Source organism: Alosa alosa, chromosome 15 (genome assembly GCF_017589495.1).
Source record: "Alosa alosa isolate M-15738 ecotype Scorff River chromosome 15, AALO_Geno_1.1, whole genome shotgun sequence".
In the NCBI taxonomy this organism is placed as follows: domain Eukaryota; kingdom Metazoa; phylum Chordata; class Actinopteri; order Clupeiformes; family Clupeidae; genus Alosa; species Alosa alosa.
Window position 1 is genome coordinate 26,221,316 of NC_063203.1, and position 25,000 is coordinate 26,246,315.

At 46.5% G+C, this 25,000-nt stretch overlaps 1 protein-coding gene across 2 annotated transcripts in view; it reads right to left on the reverse strand.

Moving 5' to 3' along the window:
* LOC125308304 (mitochondrial intermediate peptidase-like) overlaps positions 1-25,000 on the reverse strand; it is a 41,251-nt gene that overhangs the window by 4,592 nt on the left and 11,659 nt on the right. For both annotated transcript variants that reach the window (XM_048264703.1, XM_048264704.1), the window contains exons 12-19: positions 23,809-23,962; positions 23,328-23,405; positions 21,609-21,813; positions 19,164-19,273; positions 18,879-18,953; positions 17,722-17,838; positions 12,031-12,152; positions 11,194-11,267 (exon numbers count right to left, since the gene is read on the reverse strand). In XM_048264703.1, the coding sequence (XP_048120660.1) occupies positions 11,194-11,267; positions 12,031-12,152; positions 17,722-17,838; positions 18,879-18,953; positions 19,164-19,273; positions 21,609-21,813; positions 23,328-23,405; positions 23,809-23,962 (935 nt within the window). The remainder of the gene's footprint in view (positions 1-11,193; positions 11,268-12,030; positions 12,153-17,721; positions 17,839-18,878; positions 18,954-19,163; positions 19,274-21,608; positions 21,814-23,327; positions 23,406-23,808; positions 23,963-25,000) is intronic.

The window sequence follows — 25,000 nt, forward strand, 5'->3', positions numbered from 1 at the left end:
ACGCAAATTAAATGGGAAGCCTCTGCACGGCCGTCACGGCGCCATCCACTGGTCTGGCATATGCACTACAGCACTTTTAGCCGCTTTCACCTCCGTGTGTGCGCCATCCACTGGTCTGGCATATGCACTACAGCACTTTTAGCCGCTTTCACCTCCGTGTGTGCGCCATCCACTGGTCTGGCATATGCACTACAGCACTTTTAGCCGCTTTCACCTCCGTGTGTGCGCCATCCACTGGTCTGGCATATGCACTACAGCACTTGTACGCGTGTGTGCGCGCACGTTTTTTCTTTCCCGCTATCGTTAAAGTTGTGAAAGCGGTAAGAAAAAAATGCCCCCGTTGGTCTTGCGTAGACGTGGCCTAAAACAGGCGTCATGGCACTAATGGCTGTCCCTGCTAGACTTGCGTCCACTTTGTGGGATCTAATGGGCATCCCAATAAACACTACATAAAGGAACGAACACTGCAAGCACACCAGCCCCCAAGAGAAGCCGTCAGGGGAAGTTAATGACGGGATGCTTAGTGTGAGGAATGTGTGATAGACAAGTCTAAGGGCTCACAAAGAGGGACACACACACACACACACACACACACACACACACACACACACACACCTCACTGGCTTGGCTGCCTCTCTGTGACGAAAGAGAGAAAGAGAGTGAAAAAGAGAAAGAGTGTGAGAGAGAGAGTAGGAGAAAGAAAGAGAGAGAGGGAGACAAACAGACCATGCTGGCCTGGATGTCTGGTCTCGCATCACTATCACTCTCTAACCACGGCAATTTCCGGAGCTCGACACAGAGCTCTCTCTCACTCTCTCTTTCTTTCTCTCTCTCTCTCTCTCTCTCAATGTAAAGAGAACTCAAAGACTTCTGGGGGAAATCCTAACAGTGCTGTGACACAAGTCACACTGCAGAGAGGAATAAAGCTAACAAAAATGAATGAGCAGGACAGAGACCCTTTAACACGCCGTCTCAGCGTGCTCTGACTGATAGAGCAGAGGGTTAACAGGATGTTGAAAAAATATTTTTTTTTGAGAGAGAGATGCAGGTCTAAACATGATTACCAGAGAAACAATCACAAACAAAACAAAAAAAAGCATTTCAAAACATTTCAACAGAAAGCCTTTAACTATTACACATAGTGCACATGCCAGAAATAAGAGCCAAAGCGTTGAAGGGACTTTTTGAAAAAAAAACTAAACAAAACAAAAAAAAGGAGCTCTCTCCAAGACTTAATAGCTGCCCGAGGTCATGGGGTGGAGTTAAGAGATTGCTCTGTGCATCCAAACGAACCCATTCCTCACAGACTACCTCTGGTGTTCGCTAACAAACTAACATTTTTCAATGAGCTTTTACATTATGGAATCCAGCACATTCAGATAGACTGTTTTATCGTGCAAGTCGAAGCCATACACATGGCCGACGCTCCTAACGCCTGTGTGAGAATGGCTCGCCGCCTCTCCTAAGCCACGCAGTAAAAAACGTAATGCATGGTTGGAGAAGGCAATGGAGCAGGAGTTCTGAAAATACACCCCCGTATGCCCTCTTCGGCCTCCAAAAATGCCCCCATTGTTAGTTACCCGTGAAGACAAAAGGGACGAAAAATAGTGTGTGGAAAGCAAACGAGACGAGGAAAACCAAACACCAAACCATGTATGCACACACACGCACACACACACACACACAGACGCACACACACACACACAGACACACACACACACACACACACACACACAGACGCACACACACACACACACACACACAGACACACGCACACACACACACACACACACAGACACACGCACACACACACAAGAACAGCTCAAAGGCATCTGTATGTGATCCACCGGTTTTAAGGTTAGTGCCATGCTGGTGGAATTTCTTTTTAAGTTGTTTTAGGTTACTTGATATTGTTTTACTTTTGTCTTGTCTTGTTTTTCGTTGTCAATCAGCGTGACATCTGACATCTATGCCATCCTTTTGAAAAATGGAAAGAAAATCCAAATGGGAATGCTGTGCTAAAATTAGGCCCATGTTGTAGTGCTGCCAGTAGCATCACGTCTTAATGTGCAGTCGTGTGATAGCTGAAGAATCTGCCTCCTGTGTACGGCGTATTTATTTATCTGGAAGCTGGACAGAGGGAGAGAGTGATGGAGTGAGAGAGGGAGGGAGAGAGTGAGGGAGGGAGAGAAGGGAGGGATGGAGGGAGGGATGGAGGGAGGGAGATGGGTATCTGCGTAATTGAGGTCTAGCTCCCCCGCCAGCAACAACTGCACGCTGGCTTTAATGACAACTGTGGGCTTGTAATCGCATCGCCCTGCACGTTTTAAAAAGGCCAATCGGGATCCATTTACCTCCCATTAACCCTACTCAGACTCTCTCTGTAGGGTCCTTAAAGTGTGTGTGTGTGTGTGTGTGTGTGAGGGAGGGAGAAAGAGATGGACATAGATTTCTCATATACATGTGATTGTGATTGTGTGTGTGTGTGTGTGTGTGTCCTTGTCTGTGACATTTGAATGTGGATTCATAGTGAGTTATATAGCAGTGTGGGAAGAGAGAACAATTTCTCTTACGTGTGTGTGTGTGTGTGTGTGTGTGTGTGTGTGTGTGTGTGTCTCTCCACTCACTTAAAACACCTGGACATGGATTTCTCATAGATTTATATGAGTTGGTATGTCTGAGAGTAGTTGGAAAAGTGTGTGTGGAAGTGAAAATAACATCTGGACTGAAATGTCTGCTTGTGTGTGTGTGTGTATGTGCGTGTGTGTGGGAGGAGGGGGACAGAGCGAGAGACGCACACACACCTGGACACTGATAGTCACTCCTCTCCCACACTGAGATAGCCTGCAGACAGCACTTCACTGAAGTATCTCATCTCTCTCTCTCGCACACACACACACACACACACACACACACACACACACACACACACACACACACACACCTGCTCTCACACGAATACAGCTTACACCTTTACTCCGGTGAAGAGATTATTATTTAGGTTTGTCATCAACCAGCTTAATTGGTGTACAGAGACATGTATTGGGTGTAAACAACACAGAAAGGAAAATGTGTGTGTGTGTGTGTTCTTCAGTTCCTGGGCCAGATGCGCAGGCTTGATTCGGTGGGATTGAGCAACACTCAAACACATAATTACAGGGCTTCCTGTGAAGCTGCCCTGCCACTTTTCTGTCTCGCTGGCGTTTAGGACATGTCAAGATCTGTGTGGAGGAGGAGAAACCTCCCGTTGGACCCCTCCAGGCAAAGCCGCCTCCTTGATCGCCTCTGTAATTAACCGCTTTGAAGCAAAACAGGGACCAAAGGGCTTTAAAAGAAATTATATAAAGGGAGGGAGGGAGGAGGGATCGAAAAGATGGAGTGATGATGTACAATCCAGAGAAAGGAGAAGCGGCGTGTCTCCTGTTGAGAGGCTGTTGGGAGCCTTTCTTTTTTTTTAAAAAAAGAAAAAAAATTGGCTTACCTTACTACTACACCCCCTCCCCACCTTTGGTCTTGGCAAGGCTGTCGGACCAAGATTGGGGAGAAAGACACACAGGCAGACCTGTGCATGCCCTCAAATTTACATTTAGTGCTCTGACGTCATGTTGCTGCATAATTCATGTAGTGTATAGTTTGGTTTGCAAAATGTAGGAGGAAGAAATGTAAAGAGAAAAAAATTGAAACAGTTGGCACTTGTGTTTATTACGCATCGTGTTATTGCCCCTTAACTTCCCCAAGAAGATAAACTGTAATTCAGACCTATTCACTACATGGTCCCTGAGCACCATTCAAAGCCTGGCACAGCATTAGTGGTCTCTCTGATAAGCAGTTAGTAATCAAGCTTTACAACTTTAATTCAACTCAATTACATAAATTAATCTTTATCACTCACAGGAGCCAAGAGTTAAAAAAAGTTCTATATGTCCCAGGCAATGCCTTTCTGCCTTCCTCCTCTGTGTGTGTGTGTGTGTGTGTGTGTGTGTTTTCTCCTGTCTGTCTTCATCCCCAAGGGAGGGTGGAGTGGACCAGTTTGGGATTGGAACTGAGCAACGGGGGTCTAGGTTGGGATTGAGGGGTGGGGGTCTAGGTTGGGATTGAGGGGTGAGGGTCTAGGTTGGGATTGGGATTGAGGGGTGGGGGTCTAGGTTGGGATTGAGGGGTGTTGGGTCTAGGTTGAGATTGGGATGAGGAATGCGGGCCTAGGTTGGGATTGGGATTGAGGGGTGTTGGGTCTAGGTTGGGATTGGGATTGAGAGGTGAGGGTCTAGGTTGAGATTGGGATGAGGAATGCGGGCCTAGGTTGGGATTGAGAGGTGGGGGTCTAGGTTGGGATTGGGATTGAGGGATGGGGGTCTAGGTTGGGATTGAGGGGTGTTGGGTCTAGGTTGAGATTGGGATGAGGAATGCGGGCCTAGGTTGGGATTGGGATTGAGGGGTTGGGGTCTAGGGTTGGGATTGGGATTGAGAGGTGAGGGTCTAGGTTGAGATTGGGATGAGGAATGCGGGCCTAGGTTGGGATTGAGAGGTGGAGGTCTAGGTTGGGATTGGGATTGAGGGATGGGGGTCTAGGTTGGGATTGAGGGGTGTTGGGTCTAGGTTGAGATTGGGATGAGGAATGCGGGCCTAGGTTGGGATTGAGAGGTGAGTGTCTAGGTTGGGATTGGGATTGAGGGATGGGGGTCTAGGTTGGGATTGAGAGGTGGGGGTCTAGGTTGGGATTGGGATTGAGGGATGGAGGTTTTCCCAGCTGTACGTCTTACTGCACTAGATTATTTACAATGAAACTGTTCCAGGGAAACTGACATTTTGTAATGGTATTCTGTCTTGTCTTTGGTAATATAGATGAATAGCTACATGAATAATTATTGAAGGTAGGTAATGTTCCTTATTTGGTCTTCTCTCATGCGCACATGACTGGGAGGACACGTTAGCAAATGCAGTCTGAAAACCAGTGGCCTCTCTAAATGTACTGTAGGTACATGGATGGCTGCTTCAGCTCTCAAGGTCTCCAAACACTCCTGCTGTGTTAACAATCGAATCCATTGCTTCCGTGTGGACAAAAAAAAAAAATCTGCTGCAAACAGCCTGTCCTCACAAATCCATTACAGGAACATGAGCCAGTCAAAATCCGAAAAGGAGAGAAACATACAGAGAGGGGGGAAGAGAGAGAAAAAGAGAGAAAAAGAAGAAGAGAGAGTGAGAGAGCAAAGGTGAGAGAGAGGGAGAAAGAGCGAGAGAGAAAGAGAGAGGGGGAGGGAGGGAGAGAGTGAGAGAGAGAGAAAAAGAAGGAGTGAGAGAGCAAAGGTGAGGGAGAGGGAGAAAGAGCGGAAGGGAGAGGAAAAAAGAGAGGGGGAGGGAGAGTGAGAGAGAAAAAAGAGAGAGAGAGAGAGAAAAGGTGAGGGAGAGGGAGAAAGAGCGAGAGGAAAAGAGAGAGGGGGAGGGAGGGAGAGAGAGAGAGAGAGAGAGAAAAAGAAGAAGAGAGTGAGAGAGCAAAGGGAGGGAGAGGGAGAAAGAGCGAGAGGGAAAGAGAGAGCGAGAGAGAGAGAGAAAAAAAGAGAGAGAGGGATCATACATGTGGCCATCTGCACTCCGTGTCCTCTGCTGCGGGCCGCGGTGGCTCAGGTGCCAAGGAGGCCCATTGTTGTGAGCCCTGGAGGAGTGCGGCGGAGGCTGGGAACGCTGCGGCCCATGAAAGCCTCCTCTGTCCCGGCTCCAGGCCCAGAACACTGGGGCTCAGTCAGCGCGCTGGCCAGTCTGTCACCTCCTCTCTCCCCTCCGGCCGTCCGGCCATCTAATCCTACCCGACTTTTCAGCACCGCCGCCCTGGGAGCGGGCCAGGTGGAGGCGGATGGAGCGGGCCAGGTGGAGGCGGATGGAGCGGGCCAGGTGGAGGCGGATGGAGGGGGCCGGGCCAGGTGGAGGCGATGGGCGGATGGAGCGGGCCAGGTGGAGGCGGATGGAGCGGGCCAGGTGGAGGCGGATGGAGCGGGCCAGGTGGAGGCGGATGGAGCGGGCCAGGTGGAGGCGGATGGAGCGGGCCAGGTGGAGGCGGATGGAGCGGGCCAGGTGGAGGCGGATGGAGCGGGCCAGGTGGAGGCGGATGGAGCGGGCCAGGTGGAGGCGGATGGAGCGGGCCAGGTGGAGGCGGATGGAGCGGGCCAGGTGGAGGCGGATGGAGCGGGCCAGGTGGAGGCGGATGGAGCGGGCCAGGTGGAGGCGGATGGAGCGGGCCAGGTGGAGGCGGATGGAGCGGGCCAGGTGGAGGCGGATGGAGCGGGCCAGGTGGAGGCGGATGGAGCGGGCCAGGTGGAGGCGGATGGAGCGGGCCAGGTGGAGGCGGATGGAGCGGGCCAGGTGGAGGCGGATGGAGCGGGCCAGGTGGAGGCGGATGGAGCGGGCCAGGTGGAGGCGGATGGAGCGGGCCAGGTGAGGCCAGGTGGAAGATGGATAGCCCGGGCCAGGTGGGAGAAGCGGATGGAGAGGCCGGTGGTGGATGGGAGGGGCCGCTGAGCTGAGCTGAGCTTGCCTGGCCGCTCTCTCAAGGGGAGACTCCGGTTCCTTTCCCGTGCTCGCTCACACACACACACACACGCTCACACACACACACACACACACAACTCCCTCGCAACCAGGTCCACCCCGGTCCAGTTGAGTGGGAACAAAGGGCTAGGGTTTGCCAGATACTGGCGGAACAGTCCGTACTGCCCCCCACCCACCCACCCACCCCTCACCTCAGGTGAGTTCATTGTGGAAATGTTCTGGAATGTTGAGCTGATTCTAGAATGTCTGTGAGACTCAGAGACCACCCCCAGGGGTCACTTAGGTTTGAGGCCAGACCAGAGCAGAGTAGAGAGGGGCCTGTTGGACTCCCACTGCCACGGATAACATACTGCATGACTGAGACTAAGAGATGAGACAATACAAGACTCTATTTGTAAACAACTGATCATTTCCAAGAACCCAAAATATCAAACAAAACATAAAATCATCAAACAAAACATTCCTAACTGCATTTTGAACGACAGGAGAATTTTACGTTGCAAAGCTGTGTACAAACCTACTTAAAAGGAGTCACTTCTGTCAGCTGTAGACAGGTGGCTAAGACTACCTTTGGGAAAAAGTCACTTGAGATGCTGACCCCATGCCTGACGCCAACTGTCTGTGGTAGCCAGCTGTTCACAGTAAGAAGACATACTGTACCATTAGATCTACAGTGCTACACTATCACTTACTCATCTTCAGGGAAGCTCACACCCTTGACCAGGGTAAGGCTACATGGAACTTCCTGAAGAACAATCAGCCCATTTCGCAATGTCCAGGTCTTCAGCTTTGTTGAACTTAGGTTAATGACGATGTCAACGCCTCAGCAGGGTGAAGGGCCTTCATTTCCTTCCTGCAGAGTGTGCTGGAGAAGAGTTTCTGTGAGACGTTTGTGACTCTGTTTACATCTTCAAACCTAAATCCTGCCAAACTTTTCTTAAGTGATCTGTTTGTGGACAGCGGACAAGAAATGGACTAAATGTTCTCCCGTGCCTTTACTAGAAGACTAAGGTGTTCAGAACACCCAGGTCAGAAGGTTTGACCGTTAACACACTTGTGGATAAACACCTTCAAATGCACCCACCTAAATGTACACCATCTCCTGTAAGTGATCTCCTCCTCTAGATGCACATGCTAATTGACTTCAAGTGGAAATGTAAACACAAAAGCTCTTGTGGCTGCTGTGAAAGGGTGGTGAACCAGAAAAGCATTTGCAGAGAGAGAGAGAGAGAGAGAGAGAGAGAGAGAGAGAGAGGGAGAGAGAGAGAGAGGTGTTCAGGCCTGAGAGTTGGGAGGAGGGGGGCGGGGGTGACTGGTGACAAATAGATTGCGGAGGAGGATCCGGGGGGTCGGGGCAGGGAGATGGTGAGGTGCATTGTGGGGTATTTTCAGGGTGTGGGGGAACTATGTCTGTGTTGTGGTTGAAGTGAAGTGATCTGTCGGGTATTTTTGTCTGTGTGTGTGTGTGTGTGTGTGTAAGGGGGGTGGCGGTGGTTACTGTGCAGGTGTTCTGGGAAAACTCTGGCCTTGTCCAACCCCTATGAGGCTCAGCCATCACAAACAGACATTCAGACACGCACTGAAGCGGAGAGAAGCTCCAAAAACATTCTCTAGCACCCCTAGCAGTAAGTCTGTGTGTGTGTGTGCGTGTGTATGTGTGTGTGTGTGCAAGAGAGAGAGAGAGAATGAGAGAAAATGAGAGAGAGAGTGTGTGTGTGTGTGTTTGTGTGTGTGCATGTGTGTGTTTGTGTGTTTAGAGAGAGTGAGAGAGAGAGAGAATGAGAGAAAATGAGAGAGAGAGAGAGAGTGTGTGTGTGTGTGTTTGTGTGTGTGCATGTGTGTGTTTGTGTGTTAGAGAGAGTGAGAGAGAGAGTGTGTGTGTGTGTGTGTGTTTGTGTATGTTTGTGTTTGTGTGTCAGTCACATGTCTGTGTATGTGTGTGTAAGTGTATGTCTCCCACCAAGTGTGTGGCTAACCACACGCAGACAGGTGCGGCCCATGATGGAGTCACGATCTGATGCCTCTTAATGATCTGACGGCTCTCAACGGCGCGCCGTTTAGCTGCTAAATGAGCCGACCGTGGCAAGCGATCGGACAGCGATAAACAGGCTTAAGGAGTCTTATCCTCTCACACACACTCACTCACACACACACACACACACACACACACACACACACACACACACACACACACAGGTGTCTAGCTCAATACACTGTCATGGGCAATTTACAGTGCTCGGGCAAGGGTACTACTACTACTACTGACAAGCACTAATGAAACATTAAATTATTAAATGACAAAAAGTAAAACAATATAATAAAATAAATAATATGCTCAAAAAGTATACAAGTATACATACATATATACTGCTCAAAAAAAATTAAGGGAACACTTACAGTTTTCCCCAATTGTTAAAACACATTTTTTGAAACCTTCCACCCTTTTCTCCATTCTCAAACTACATTCACAGAGTGTCCGACAGTTGTTGCAAAATAAAACATTCGCCTCAAAAGTTTTACTTGTGCTCAGAACCAAACAGTGTCAGAGTACCGATCCAGTGTATGATTGAAGTGTTAATTTTTAGTGCTGCCACTAATGACTAATCTTTCGACTAATAGCCTGTTTAACATCCAAAGACAGTCATTGTACTTTTCAAGAGTTAATAACATAGATTTTCGATTAGTCGACCAATCTAAACGATTATTTTTTTAAAAAATCAAGTGTTTGTTATTTTGTTGTGTCCGTTTTATTTTGAACTCAACTAAAGGGAAAACGTAAAATATATATCACCCTACTTTTGTTAGAAGCTGTATTACTGTAAGTAAACTGTTCAAAAACATTATGAATAAAAAAAAACACCCATTTAAAATGCTACCTTCAGATCTAATGTCAGACCTTTGATAGACTTTATTTGTATGCCAGTGTTGCCATGGACATAGACAACTTCTTTGACCTGAGGCCCGATCATGGCATACTTTGGGGTCATAGGGCCCACATACATGAACCCAACCCCCATCAAATTATCATTATATCACATCACAATTATTATTGTTATGCCATATTTTTATACATGCACTTCAAAGCAGCCAGTGTTTAAAGTGCTAACATTGTTCACAAAACGTTTGTGAAAACATGCACATCAGAGGACTGCTTTACTAATGTAAAATATAATTACAATAGTTCCATTGCTTTTGCATGGTTGCATGATAAATACTTCTCAAAACAACAGTAATTATATGGGTGTCATCGTTTTGGGAGGTTTCCCTCATGCAAGCATCATACACTGGTAGGCAATGAATATTGACATATTTAATTAAAACGCTGACATATTTAATTAAAACGCTGGACTTTGAAAGGCGACAGGAGTTGAGGACTTTCCAAATGAGCCTAACATCAGCATGTTCAAAACAAGTAGGCTTACAGGCACTTTGCGCGTCTTACCACATAGGTTACCTCACTTAATCAGTTGGCTTGAACGCTAAAAAAAATATGCGTCGTGACTTATTGACCATGGGAAATGACGCGCACCTTGATTGTTGATATCACAGGCGGTGATATATGTTCGTTTTAACGTTTTTTTTGTATGAATGAATTACAGTAATGACACGCCGTTGCGTTGTCAACGTGAGACACTTCACTTCATTTATTTCAATTTCCACAATACTATATTAGTCAGAGTCTGGACTAGCGTAACCTACTAGCTTAGCTCCTCCCACTTAGCTCTGCCTAATAATGAATTGCGCTGAAAGCAGGCAGGCACGCAGCTTTGCTGCTGGCGTAAACACTTGCGTGCATAGGAGTTTAAAACATGATTGCCAAAGTCTTAGTAGCCTGTTTAACATCCAAAGACAGTCATTGTACTTTTCAAGAGTTAATAACATAGAGTTGATATAACATTACAGTGAGCCGTTTGAGACCAAAAATAAATAGGCGGTCAATAGTAAAACGACTCTTCGACAAAAAAAAATTGCCGTCGACTAATATAATATATATATATATATATATATATATATATATATATATATATATATATATATATATATATATATATATATATATATATATATATATATACACACACACACACACACACACACACACACACACACACACACACACACACAAACAAACAACATACCATTCTGTGATTGGGTTACTTCTTCCATACAGTATTACATTGGCCAAAATCTAAACTCTGTGACCTCTGTGCTAACAAGGCAGTAAGTATTACAGCATGGCATGTAAAGCAGAGCCCTCAGAACTACGTTATTTCCCAAACCTGATCCTGTAATTAAGATTAGATCAAACTAAGAGAGACGCACAGAGATGACATCATAGCCTAGTTTCCTAATCACACAGAAACACAAGCTGATTTGGGTCTTTTGCATATAAACCCATGAACTTCCTAAAAGAAACCTCAGACTTACATCAAAGGAATGTGTGTGTGTGTGTGTGTGTGTGTGTGTGTGTGTGAGTACTGCTGTTTGTCAGGCTGAGGTCTTCAGGCTGACTCACATCAACAAACTCCACCACAGGGATTTCTCAATTATGACTACTGTCAGTAATGTCTTTGTAGTCAGTTAAACCAGGGGGGAAAAAACCTCCCAGCAGTACAACTAGGGTATGGGGGTGTACGGGGCAGTAGAACTGACCTTCCACCATGTGCCTGGGTTCCTTGCCTCCACCATGGGCCAGCATCTCCCTCCTGTAGCGTTCCCCCATCTCTCTGCAAGGAGACCAGAGACTTACACTCACCCTTTACATCGCACACACGCACGCACAAGGCACAGCATTCACATACACACATACACGTAACCTAGAGACATACACACTCACACACACACAAGTACACACATGCCAATATCTTCGTTGCACCTGGATGTGACCGTAGTCTATATGCCCTGATGTTAACCTCATGTCGGCATTGACACAAGACAGAGGAGTCTAAAAGAGAAGTACAGACAGATACAGATCTCCTTTGGGCCCTCAAACGCTCAGCTGGCTTGAATGAACTGTGTGCTTTTCAGATAATCTGTTGTGTGGGTCATAAAATGACTTCATTTCCTTTCACCCTCATTCATTTCTATCCTTCATTCATTCATTTCTATCCTTCATTCATTCATTTCTATCCTTCATTCATTCATTTCTATCCTTCATTCATTCATTTTGTGGCCTTTTTTTACTTTCTTTCCTTACTTATGTTTTCTTTCTTTCTTTCTCTTTCTTTCTTTCTTTCTTTCTTTCCTTACTTCTGTTTTCTTTCTTTCTTTCCTTACTTCTGTTTTCTTTCTTTCTTTCTCTTTCTTTCTGTCTTTCTTTCTTTCTTTCTTTCTTTCCTTACTTCTGTTTTCTTTCTTTCTTTCCTTACTTCTGTTTTCTTTCTTTCTTTCTCTTTCTTTCTTTCTTTCTTTCTTTCTTTCTTTCTTTCTCTTCTGAATTTTGTTCCTCAACATATTCATTAATTTATTGTTTTGACTTGCAGTGAGTACCTGTTCAGCGGGTCTCCGATGAAGCACTGATTCCACACCATGGAGGCAACCGCCCGGGACATCAGGTAGGAGTAGTACTTGGCGCCGTAGCCAATCAGGTGGCTGAATCTCAACTGCCAAGCCTGTCAATCAAGCAAACAGGAGGACCTATCATCATTCACTATGGAGAGAATTCTATTTCAATCTGGAAGACGGCAAAAGAGAACACTCAGTATGGCTGACCTAAATGCAGTTTTACACAACCTGAACCTCAGCACCGAGGCGGTGGTAGCGTAGTGGCTAAGGAGCTGGGCTAGCATGCAGTAATAGTGTAGTGGCTAAGGAGCTGGGCTAGCATGCAGTAATAGTGTAGTGGCTAAGGAGCTGGGCTAGCATGCAGTAATAGTGTAGTGGCTAAGGAGCTGGGCTAGCATGCAGTAATAGTGTAGTGGCTAAGGAGCTGGGCTAGCATGCAGTAATAGTGTAGTGGCTAAAGAGCTGGGCTAGCATGCAGTAGTAGTGTAGTGGCTAAGGAGCTGGGCTAGCATGCAGTAGGCTGAAAAGTTGAGGGTTCAATTCCCGGCCACCACCGTTGTACCCTCGAGCAAGGCACTTAACCCTGAGTTGCATCCGGGGACAATGGCCCTTGTAATATATAATTGGCATAAGTCGCTTTGGATAAAAGTGTCTGCTAAATGCACACATGTAAATGATAAAAGCACCTGTCAGCATATAACCATATGCATGGCTACAGACTACACAGCATGTGTCTGTGCTCTGGAACACGGTTGTGTCTGTGTTGACATGGTGTGACAGCCTCATCAGAGAGAGCGAGCAAAAGACGAACCAGAGTAGAGTCAGAGGCAGAGCGGAGCACCAAAGATGGCTCTTATTTGGCCCAGACTGGAAACGAACTGCCGTCAGGGCAGGGAGCACTGGGGCTAGCGAGTCCAAGTAAACGCTTGTCGTCTGGAGGAGGTGCAGATTTAAAGGCAGATTCAGAGAACGCTGAGGGGCATGTAGGGACACTGGTTACCACTACACCCCCAGCCTCTGTGTGTGTGTGAGTGTGCGTCTGTGTGTGTGTGTGTGTGAGTGTGCGTCTGTGTGTGTGTGTGTGTGTGTGTGTGAGTGTGTGCGTCTGTGTGAGTGTGCGTGTGCGTCTGTGTGTGTGTGTGTGTGTGCATGTCTGTGTGTGTGTGTGTGTGTGAGTGTGCGTCTGTGTGCCTCTGTGTGTGTGTGAGTGTGCGTCTGTGTGCCTCTGTGTGTGTGTGTGTGTGTGTGCGTCTGTGTGTGTGTGAGTGTGTGTGTGTGTCTGTGTGTGTGTGCATATGAGTGTGTATGTGTGTGTATGTCTGTGTGAGAGAAAGAAAGAGATGTTACTGCTTGCATGAGGAGTGTGTGTGTGTGTGTGTGTGTGTGTGTGTGTGTGTGTGTGTGCTCGTTTCTGCAGCTGGCTCGATTTTCTATTCCACAACACACACCGAGAAAGGAATCAATGGGGGTTTAATAACAGTTGTCAGGTGAATGTGAAACTGAGTGAAACTGGTCCAAAAGCCATTTGGACTTTAATGATTCCCAAGGGAGATGCACCATCTTTATGGGTATCCACCACGTAACGACGGAAAAGACTCCAATAATTCACATTCTAGCTCTTTAATGTTAATATCAAGGATCTAGACAGCTTTACAGCTGTGCTATGGGCATTCCGCCAATAAATCTGTTCCTGATTGCGATCATGACATTGACAACCACTTCCAAGAATAACATTAAAAAGCCATAAAATGATAGCTGAAACATCAGCACTTAGTCCCCAACTCATCCCTGTAAGGGCATCCATGAGAGGATCCCTCAGGCAATGCTGCACTGGTCAGCACCACACTAATCCGGTCACCACACTCTGAAATGGATCTAGGCTGGGCCTGGCCCATCTAGGATGAAGTGACACATTTGTACACTCCAACAAAACATGGCTGTTCAATCGGAAATAGAACGGAGTACACCACCTCTTTCATTCTTATTAAAATTCGGATCGGCAGTTTTTTTTCTGTTAAAGGTGTTTACACGTTATATGTGTCATTTTTATTCAGATTGAGTGATTTTTCCGATTCTATTCTTTATTATTAAGGCTGCACAGTCGAAATGCTACCTAATTTAAAACGTCCACTGCATCTAGAAATAAGAAGGTTTTTTTTTTTTTTACCTCGTAACCTCTCCACGATCAACGCCTAACTGAGAAGTATACAAGGTGTGCGTTTGCTCCTTCCGACAAGTACACAGGTAGAACCGATACATGGTAGGAGGTTTACCTTCTGACATCTTTACCAGTTTCCACCTGTACCTGTGACACCTGAGACCCGACAGGCGAGCGAGCGGTAGTGTTATCTTCAGGTGAGACGCAGGCATGCGGTGCCTCTGGGCTGTGGGAGATGAGGGCTGCCTCCTCCGCCACTATGAAAAGGGCGTAGGCCGAAAAGTGGCGGTGTAGTGTGTCACACGTGGAGACTGGGTGTGGTGGTGACGGAGGCCGGGGGGGCTTTTAACTCGTTTACAAAAACACAAGACCCATCAGAGTAGACGCGGGTGCTGAGGAAAAAACGACCTATCTGATACAGCCCTCACCTCAGTCAGTGAAATCTAGTCATTACCAGAAGCCATTAGACAGGCTACGCCATCACAATACCACATCACAGCTAGTGTCAGGAGCTCATAACAGTAGTTATACATAACTTCATATTTTTCACATTTATTCATTTAGCAGATGCTTTCATCCAAAGCGACTTACTACAAATGGCAGTATACTGTAAAGAGCCTATAACAACACAGTCGGACATAGCTTATAATACATTTATACACATCTAAGTGTGTATAAATGTAGTCATGCTGTTTCAAGGGAGAGGCTGCTACAGTGCAGGGTAACACTACATTGGGTAGTCCGCCCACAGAGACTTCACAGATCATCTGTTAACATTCAAGTTCAGTATGTGAAATCGTTGTTGAGAAGTTATTAAACTTTAACCAAATCCAACCCCTCACTTAACCGTAACTTGTAGCTAACAGAGTGCCAACAGGTAGTTTGTTGAGCATCTGCACATCTGTGGAAGGTGTGTAGCCCAATGCAGAATCTGCCTACATCTTCCTATGATGGTACTGTAATGTCCTTGTTGCATGATTTGGGTTGAACTGTATTTCTTGCACAGCTGCAAGAGCTGATGGAGTTTAGAAATGTGATATGCCTTCAGAGCACAGTGAGCACGACACATCACCATTATGATCTGTATATCATATACACTATTATCTGGCTGTAATCAGTGAGCACGACACATCACCATTATGATCTGTATATCATATACACTATTATCTGGCTGTAATCTGCACTCCTGACGGGCTGTTTGAGGCACCGCACACGGTTCTGAGAGTGTTTACTGTGGGAGCCTACTCTGCACAGTCTCACACAGACAGAACCTCTCCATGCCAGGCTGGTGTGTGTGTGTGTATATATATATATATATATATATATATATATATATATATATATATATATATATATATATATATGTGTGTGTGTGTGTGTGTGTGTGTGTGTGTGTGTGTGTGTGTGTGTGTGTGTGTCTCTGTCTGTGATGGCCTGACTCTCCCGCTGTCCGATAAGGCTCTTGCCGTGCGGCCAAGCACTTTCCAAACATTAACAATCTCACACACACAAGCACACACACGCAGAGGGTTTCCATATGGTCTGTGTATCCTCCACTACTGACATAAACCCCATGGATACGCCAATATACCACAGCATATATGAAGCATATGTAAGCAAGCCTGCACACGCGAGAACACAGACCCACACACACATATATATATATACGAACACACATCAGTAAAGGTTAGACATGCTATGCTCCTGCATATATGAAACACATGCAAACAGATAAACACTCACTTGTACTGAAATGTGCACAAGCACCCCCAAACACTCACACACACACACACACACACATATATATACGAACACACATCAGTAAAGGTTAGACATGCTATGCTCCTGCATATATGAAACACATGCAAACAGATAAACACTCACTTGTACTGAAATGTGCACAAGCACCCCCCCCCCCCCCAAACACTTACACACACACACACACACACACGGCAGCGGTCACTAGACTATCCATCACTAGGCTCTTGCTGTTACCCATTAGTTCATTCTGGTGTGCAGTCGAGCGCAGCAACCTTAAATCATGCCCCCCCCGCGCAGTTGCTGTTTTAATGTCTGTTCTCATATTTCTCTCTCCGTAAGAGCTCAAACCACCCACCCACACACACACACACACACACACATACACACAAAATGTCCCTTTTTCCTCTCCGTGTTGCTGTTTTAATGTCTGTTCTCATATTACTCTCTCCATAACAGCTCAAACCACACACACACACAGACTTTTTTCTCTCCCTGTTGCTGTGTTAACGTGTGTTCTCAGCTTGCTCTCTGTGTAGCAGGCTGTTAGTGTGTTAGTGTTGGACGAGCTCTCTCTTTACACCCGGACTCAGCTGCCCCTCTAATCCCATTTACAAGCGCTGATGGAAGAGCAGGAGGAACACTGGTGTGTGTGTGTGTGTGTGTGTGTGTGTGTGTGGTGGTGGGGGGGGGGGGCTAAATAGAGACAAAAAATGGCCACGGACGAAGACAATCCCATGTCGATATCAAAAGATGATACTCTGTATGTGTGTATGTATGTGTGTGTGTGTGTGTGTGTGTGTGACCTAAGTGTACCTGTTCACATCTTAGATATAAATACACAATGAGGGGAAAAAAGGATACAGAAGAGAGTGGGGTTTGTTAAACTCCACTAACTACCATCTGATTGCCGCTGCATGCACATGAATTGCCTTTTAAGGAGGGTCATTGCTGAGGAAAAAAGCCTCCTACTATCCCTCTGGCAACAAGGACACAGCTTCTTTAGGTCTTTCTTTTTCTCTCTCTCTCCTCTTTCTCTCTCTCTCCTCTTTCTCTCTCTCCTCTTTACCGTTCTCTGCTCTTGCTCACTTTCTGTGCGCGACATGAGAGCATTGGAGAACCCCCCCCCCCTTTATTAAATGACTCCAGCTCCAGCACTAAGAGCTTCAAATATTTCCCCCAGGGAGTACTTATTCAAAGTACACCCTGGCTTTGTTATCATAGGAGGGCCTCTGAAGTAGAGGAGGAGAGTGATGACAGAGAGGGGGGATGAGAAAGAGAGGGATGAGAGGGAGGGGGAGAAGGGGGAGAAGAAAGAGAGGGAGGGGAAAAAGGCTTAATCCCTTAAACGGTGTGGGTGCTCTCCACAGCCACATAGACGTGAGGGTGATACGAGGAGGAGAGGGAGAGGGGGAGAGAAAGAGAGAGAAAGGGGGAGAGAAAGAGAGAGAAAGAGGGAGAGGGGGAGAGAAAGAGAGAGAGAGAGAAAGAAAGAAAGAAAGAAAGAAAGAAAGAAAGAAAGAAAGAGATAAGGGGGAACCTGAGAGCAGACCATACCACCAACCAAAAATACCTAACATCATCACAAATTTGTTATGTTTGCATTACGAACTAGCCCCATACATTTCTATGAGACATTCTTTGAGTGCTGTGTCTCCTAAAAAGTCTCTGGTAAAAGTCCTCCACACCACTGTCAAGTTGCCATGGACACGGTTGCTCAGCATCCAGTGATGCTGCGATGCTGTTCTACTGGTACTCACTGTGTTGGGAATGTAGGGAAGGCCGTAGAATTTCTGCTGCAGTTCCTTCAGGATGTCCGTGGTGGAACGGTTCTGTGGTGCGCCGTGATACACCTGATCCAGGGCTGCATAGAACACCTGGAGAAGAGAACAGCAATGAGACGGTGAGTTCCTGAGCCTCACCTGGCAAAGCAACTGGCACAGCAAAGACACACCAACACCAAGATCATGGCTTACTTTTAGATACCTATACACAGATGAAACGGAGCGGTTTTAGCGTAGTGGTTAAGGAGCTGGGCTAGCATGCAGTAGCCTGAAAAGTTGTGGGTTCAATTCCCGGCTTCCACCGTTGTGCCCTTGAGCAAGGCACTTAACCCCGAGTTGCTCTGGGGTCACTGTAGTCTCTTGTAATAGAGTTGACATATATAAGCCACTTTGGAAGAAAAGCGTCTGCTAAATGAATAACTGTAAACATAATGTAACATTTATACGTAGAAAAAAAGTTAACAAAATGCAAACTTTATATTAAGTGTCATCAGACATGATGCAATTAATAACCAACAACTACAGTGTATTGTTCTAATGTCATAAGATATCCTTAAGGGATAAGAGTTAGGATTAAGGGGTTTAGGCTGAGTGTCAGAGTTTGCTAATTGCAATAATATGTAACAAAATAGTGGGCTATGTGTAATAATACGAGGTAATGCGAGAAGTTTACAGTATTAGTCACTGCTTACGTAACGTGACTGTAATAAGGACACTTAATATAAAGTGGGACCACGACTCCCCCGGACGCAGCAGATTAGACGGAGGCCTATGGCAGGAGTGGCTGCCTGAGAGCCTCATCAGTCAGCAGGCTCAGGAGGCATTTAGGGAGAGAGATGGGGATGGAGGGGCCTCTGAGGAGAGGGGCGGAGAGATGGGGAGCACAGCAGAGCAGAGCAGAGCGGGACGAGGCCCGGCGTAAAAATAAACACAGATAAGTCCTATCTGCCGCATGTTTACGCAGACAGGACAAGACAGAGAGGACATCAGCTAATACTGCTGGGCACCACACAGGGTGGACAAGCCAGGGTAGAGGTAGAGGGAGAGGGAGTGTATGTGTGTGTGTGTGTGTGGTGTTCCTGGGCTGTTCTGGAGATCTGTTTAAAGGCTGTTATGTTACTGTTCAGAAGTACCTGGAGCTGAGTGTCTGCTGCACCGCAAACCTTCTTGGACTCACACAGGCGATTCACCATGTTCTTTGGCAGAGGCTGGACGGAGCAACAGGAGACACCAAGTTTAAGTGAATTTAAGCAATTACTAAAAATCTTGATGAAGATGACGATGAAGATGACACATAAACAACAACTGCTGCAAGAAAATGTTTGCATGGTGATAAAAACAACCACACAACATTAATCATTTGCTGAGATAAAACAATAATATCAGGAAATCGAATGTGTCAATAAGCGACTGATCACCTGTCCAGTCTGATAGTGCCGGGCAAACTGGTTCACCACCCGGTAGTCAGTGGCAAAGTACTCCATCAGGATAGAGGGCACCTCCGCGAAATCAGTGGAACACCTTGTGCCTGGAGGACACAGACCCACGCAGAACAGATCAGACTCAGAACGGAGCCGGTGCTGGAACGCTATGGTGCTAGATCACGACCAGACTCCTCTCCGGTCTTCAACGACCATCTTGGAGATAATCATCACTTGTGTTTATTACGCACATGCACAAATCCTTTTGTAAAAAAAAACAAACATTGCACGTCACAATTCCAGGCAAAACTTTGCCCCTCACAAGACACGATTATAAATCTTTTCACAAAGTCAAAATATTAAAGGCCCAATATTATTATTATTATGAGATTATAACTCATGCAAAAGTAGGTTATTAAGGGGAATCCATTGAGTATGAGCAAGAAAGACGTTAGTTTGGATCAACCTGTTCTAAATACCATATGGAAAGTGCAGAAGTATAGAAGTAGCAAATGGCATTTGACTAACTTCACATCCATCGTATTCTACAACAAAAAAAAGCGACCTGAATCGTAACTGACACAGGGCCAGAAAGAGAGTTTGGTGTTGATGTGCAGGTTAGTAATAGAACACAATGGAAACTACGCAAACAAACATCGGGCGGGACCCCCTGGGGGTCATCTTTAGTTGGGGAGTGAAAATAAAAACAGAATTCAACACGGACTTAACACTGACATGGTGTTGCTGACAGAGAGTGGTGCACAGGATGGATTAACACCATCACACTGCAGACCTGAGGCCTAGCCTCTGCCCCACATGTAGCGCATGCTAGTGCTGGGGGTTAGGGCTAGGAGGGGGGGCACTGAGGCAGATTGGGGCAGAACTGGGGCAGACACTCCAGATAAAGATGGGGGAGGGCAGGGGAGGGGGGCATGGCCACTTGGCCCTCCGTCATGGACAGGGTCCTGGAGGGTACGCTGCTAATTTCAGACACGCGGACCACTGAGTGTCACTGTAAGTGTAAGTGGGAGTGAGAGTGTGTATGTGTCTGTGTGTGAGCGAGAATGAAAGAAAGAGAGAGAGAGAGAGATGGAGACAAAGAGAGAGAGAGAGAGAGAGAGAGAGAGAGAGAGAGAGAGGAGGCTTCTGATCTCTTAGGCCAGGCATACACTACTTCTGATAAGGGAAGCCTCTAATCACTACAAGAGTCATGAGAGGGGGCCCCATGGAACATCACTGAGCTTGTTGCGCCGGGACCCTCTAAGAGGACTCCTACTCATGACAACTGTGTGTGTGTGTGTGTGTGTGTGTTGTCATGTTCATTTCTTCCTGTAGCTTAAGTGGCAGAGCAAGGGGCAATCACCACACAGGTCATGGGTGCGTGGGGGTAGGGGTATTCTGATATCGATATATTGTCCGACCTCTTACACAAGGAATGATGACAACGTATTATTTACATACTACTATAGAGTGTACTTTCAAAAGCTATTTTACAGTGGGGTTTTTTATTAACTAGACTGGCACTCTCCTGGGAAAATACCTTGCATAGTTGGGGTGTTAGACTGGAGTTAATCATGCAGAATTGAGAACAAGGACAAAAGGGAGCGGTACATTAGAGTCGTTAGATAACCAAGGCCACTCGTCACTGGACTAGGATGATCTATCACTGCCCTCAGGGGGAAACCAGGCTCAGACGTTTCCAAAACAATCCCATGATGAGACAGACTACAAAAAAATGCACCTAACCTAATGCACCAAACATTATGAAAGCGGTTATGAGCATTGTTTTGCGTGAATGCGGCATGGTGTTGCCACCTGCAATGCAAAGAGAATAGTGCAATAGTGCCATCATCTCTCCATACTCTAACTCCACACTTCCCAAATCCTCTCTCCACACTTCCCAAATCCTCTCTCCATGCCCTAACTCCACACTTCCCAAATCCTCTCCACACACTAGTCCTGCAACTCTTTGGAAGCATCAAGTCTTACATGTTTAACTCAATCAGTGTAACAACAATACAGTCTGAACTGCTTGAAGAGTATTTGTGTGTTTGTGTGTGTGTGTGTGTATGTGTATGTGTATGTGTATGTGTATGTGTGTGTGTGTGTGTGTGTGTGTGTGTGTGTGTGTGTGTGTGTGTGTGTGTGTGTGTGTGTGTGTGTGTGTGTGTGTGTGTGTGTGTATATGTGTGTATATGTGTATGTGAGTGTGAGTGCCCAAAAAACCCAAAATACCCACAGGGAGCACCTCCAGGTATCACTTTCTATATTCTATTCAGTTCTATTTGATTCTATTGCACATGTATATTGGATCACTTTGAATATGTATGTGCTGTCTGTAATGGATTCATGTAATTGCTGATCACTGGATCATAGATCACGTCCTTTTCTCCTTCCCGTGCGTGGAGCGTGCGGGCTGTGAAAGCGTGCCGTCCTGCTCACCGGTGATGTGCTGGTAGCGGGTGCGTCCGAGCATTGAGTGCATGGCGTGGCCCATCTCATGGAAGAGGTTCTCCAGCATGCCGGGGGTGAGCAGCGTAGGGGCGCTCTTACTGGGCTGGGGCAGGCTCAGCATCAGCACCACCACCGGCAGCTGGTACTGCCCGCTCGACAGCTCGCGCCCGCCACGGATGGTGAAGTGGCAGTCCTGGAGTCGGAAAGTGGAAGAGAAACAATGATCAAACTTTGAACTTGTACCTGAACACACACACATAACACACACACATAACACACACACATAACACACACACACGCATGCACGCACACACAATGTTAGTTGGTGATTGCCGTAGAAACTATCTATCCATTCCAATAAAGTCTACTTGCATTTAAATTTGAGAAAGCCTTTGGATTTTTTCTAGTATGCAGCAGCGGTGATAAGTTGTTAGTTCAATCTGGAATTAAGGCCTATTCACACCAAGAACGATAACGATAACGATAACTAGAATGATAAAAGCGTTCACACTGAACAACGATAAGGAAAGTCTCTCTTTGTGTTAATGAATGTGACTGTTAAAATTTGATGGGTTCTGATTGGCTATTAGCTTTTTATCGTTCTGAAAATCGCTCTGAAAGTGATCCCCAACGATATTGTTCTTCATGTCGTTATCGTTATAGTTTATGTGTGAACGTTGTCATTCATATTAACGAGAACGATATTTATTCATAGTTATCGTTATCATTATCGTTCTTGGTGTGAATGGGCCTTTACACTTTCTACAGTGACTATTAAGCCAAGAAGGAGGCTGTGAGCAAACCATCAGTTGGCACTGAACACACATTGTCCGTTTCCCATTTGCACTTTTATTTGAGTGGAACAGTTAATACAAGTCTTTAAGTGGGTGGAGAACTATTCTTGAGGTGACTATTTATATATTTATAGCATGGTTGTCAGCTTGTGTGATGACTAAGAACCAATCACACAAGACACAACGACTAAACATGCCATTACCAGGCTGGAAATTGAGAACATTCGCCAAACACAGCCATCAGTGCACGCAAGCACACACACACACACTGTGTGCGTGCACAGACACACACACACACCTTGGTTGTTTTGCAGGAACAACTACCACCACACCACTACTTCTACCACCACACACACAAATTCCAATCACTGAATAATTGCTGTTTCGCTCAGCGAGTCTTTGGCACAATCGCAGGACTCTTGAGGTGCCGCACACTGGCAACAAAAGAACTCCGGGGAGTGTTTTGGCACAGTTGGGTAGCCGTACCAGCCAAACCGCGTATAAATGAAAGCATTATATTGGTGGCTTCTTTCTTCACTGCAGGCCTTGAGCCGATCACAGCTAATCATTAAATGGCTTCACTCCACAGTCGAGGGAGATGAAAGATTTGGAGTTTGATGGGGTTGCTACTTGGGTGTGGTTGAGTGAAAGGAATACAATGAATTACTGATCTAGGAGCCAGTTACCAATCTGTTACACACACACACACACACCCCCACACACACACACACATTCGTCTGTTTTCATGTAGCTGCATGCAGATTCCAGATACTTCGACACTGTCCTCATAGATGGTTATGTGTGTGACTGTGTTTGGGGGGCTGGATCACATGTATATTTGTGTTTGTGTGAATAGCATGCTTCTTTATTGTATGTGCACGTGTGTGTGTGTGTGTGTGTGTACACCGCCTACCTGGTGAGGTTTTTCTGGCCTTTGGAAGAAGTCACAGTAGATATATCCCAGCAGCCCCTCTGTCTCGTGAACTACCGCCTGAACAGAGAAAGCAAACACGATGAGTCAGTCGTCACATCGGATTCAGGTTAGGTGTATAGCGGGAGAGCTTGTGTTCAACAGTTTAGTCTAGTCTTGGGAGCACTTTAACAAACACAACACAACATTTCAGGAGTGTGTGTGAGTGTGTGTGTGTATGTGTAGTTTCTATATGGGTTTTGTTGTGCTTGTATGTGTGTGGTGGCACTGTTTGTGTGTGTGTGAGTACTGGTGTGTGTCTGTGTGTGTGTGTGTGTGTGTGTGTGTGTGTGTGTGTGTGTGTATGTATCTGTGCTTGTATAATGTGTGAGTACTGGTGTATGTGTGAGTACTGGTGTGTGTGTGTGCATCTGTGCTTGTACACTGTATGAGTGAGTGAGGGTGTTTTGGTGCAATCACTCACCAGCTTGCGGACGTCGTCATTCCACACCTCTCCAGCACTGGGGTGCTCAGCCATCAGCGACACGCCGAAGAGCTCAGTGAACAGGCTGTTGAGGCCCTCCATGCACGCGCCCAGGGAGAAGAAGGGACTGTACAGGCTGGGCTCAATGTTAAACCTGAGAGCAGACCATACCACACACACACACACACACACACACACACACACACACACACACACACACACGTCAATGTTAAACCTGAGAACAGACCTTAACACAGGTTTGGAGAAGGTGGTGGTTTTTGATTAAGGTAGGCTTGGAGAAGGTGGTGGTTTTTGATTAAGGTAGGCTTGGAGAAGGGAAAGCAGTCAACAGTTGGCCCAGTTGACAGCTACCCTGAAGAACCTACTGAACATAACTAAACTCACTGAACCTTTGTCAGGTGTCACACTGAGGGCATACTTAGGCTTCTACCTCAGTTCATACTCATGAAGGAATTTATGTATTTGGTTCATTTAGTTCAGTTCAGCATTTCCCTGTCACCTGTATTGCCCCACAATTCATGCTATCGGGCCCTGCGTGGGGGGGATCCCTGACCCCGTTGTCATGGCAGCACCCCCACCATGATTTACTTTACCCACAGGCAGGCGCACACTTGAAGGCCCGTGGTTGCTCAACCACCAAAAATGACAGTGAGCGATAATTTTTGTGGAGAACATCTCATAAATCACTGAGGGGTGCATTGTTTCCTGGTTCCAGAAGAGTGCTCATCCCTCTCTTCTGAGCAGAGGAGAAAAAAAGGAATGCCCAAATAATTCTGTCCTTGGAACGTTTGGCGGTTGTTAAGAATCTCAGAAATGTCTCTCTCTCTCTCTCGCCCAAAGGAGACGTGTCTTGCAGGCAAACGAGTGAGCGAGGTCTCTTCAAACTCTCCAGAAACTTAAAAGCGGGAGCTTAGCATTTTATCTGTCAGTCACCCGGGCACTCAGTACATGTCCCCCGGCCCTCTACAATTACCCTCCTCCCAGTGCGCAGAAAGCAGCGCCACCCAAAGTACTGCCGACAGTCATGCATTAACTGTCTTTGACTTTAACTAACTTTGACTTTCATTTAAAAAGGGGTCGGGGCACTGAGGTGAGCTCCTTTACCGGGCACATACATACACACACACACACACACGCACGCACGCACGCACACAAACACGCACGTACACAC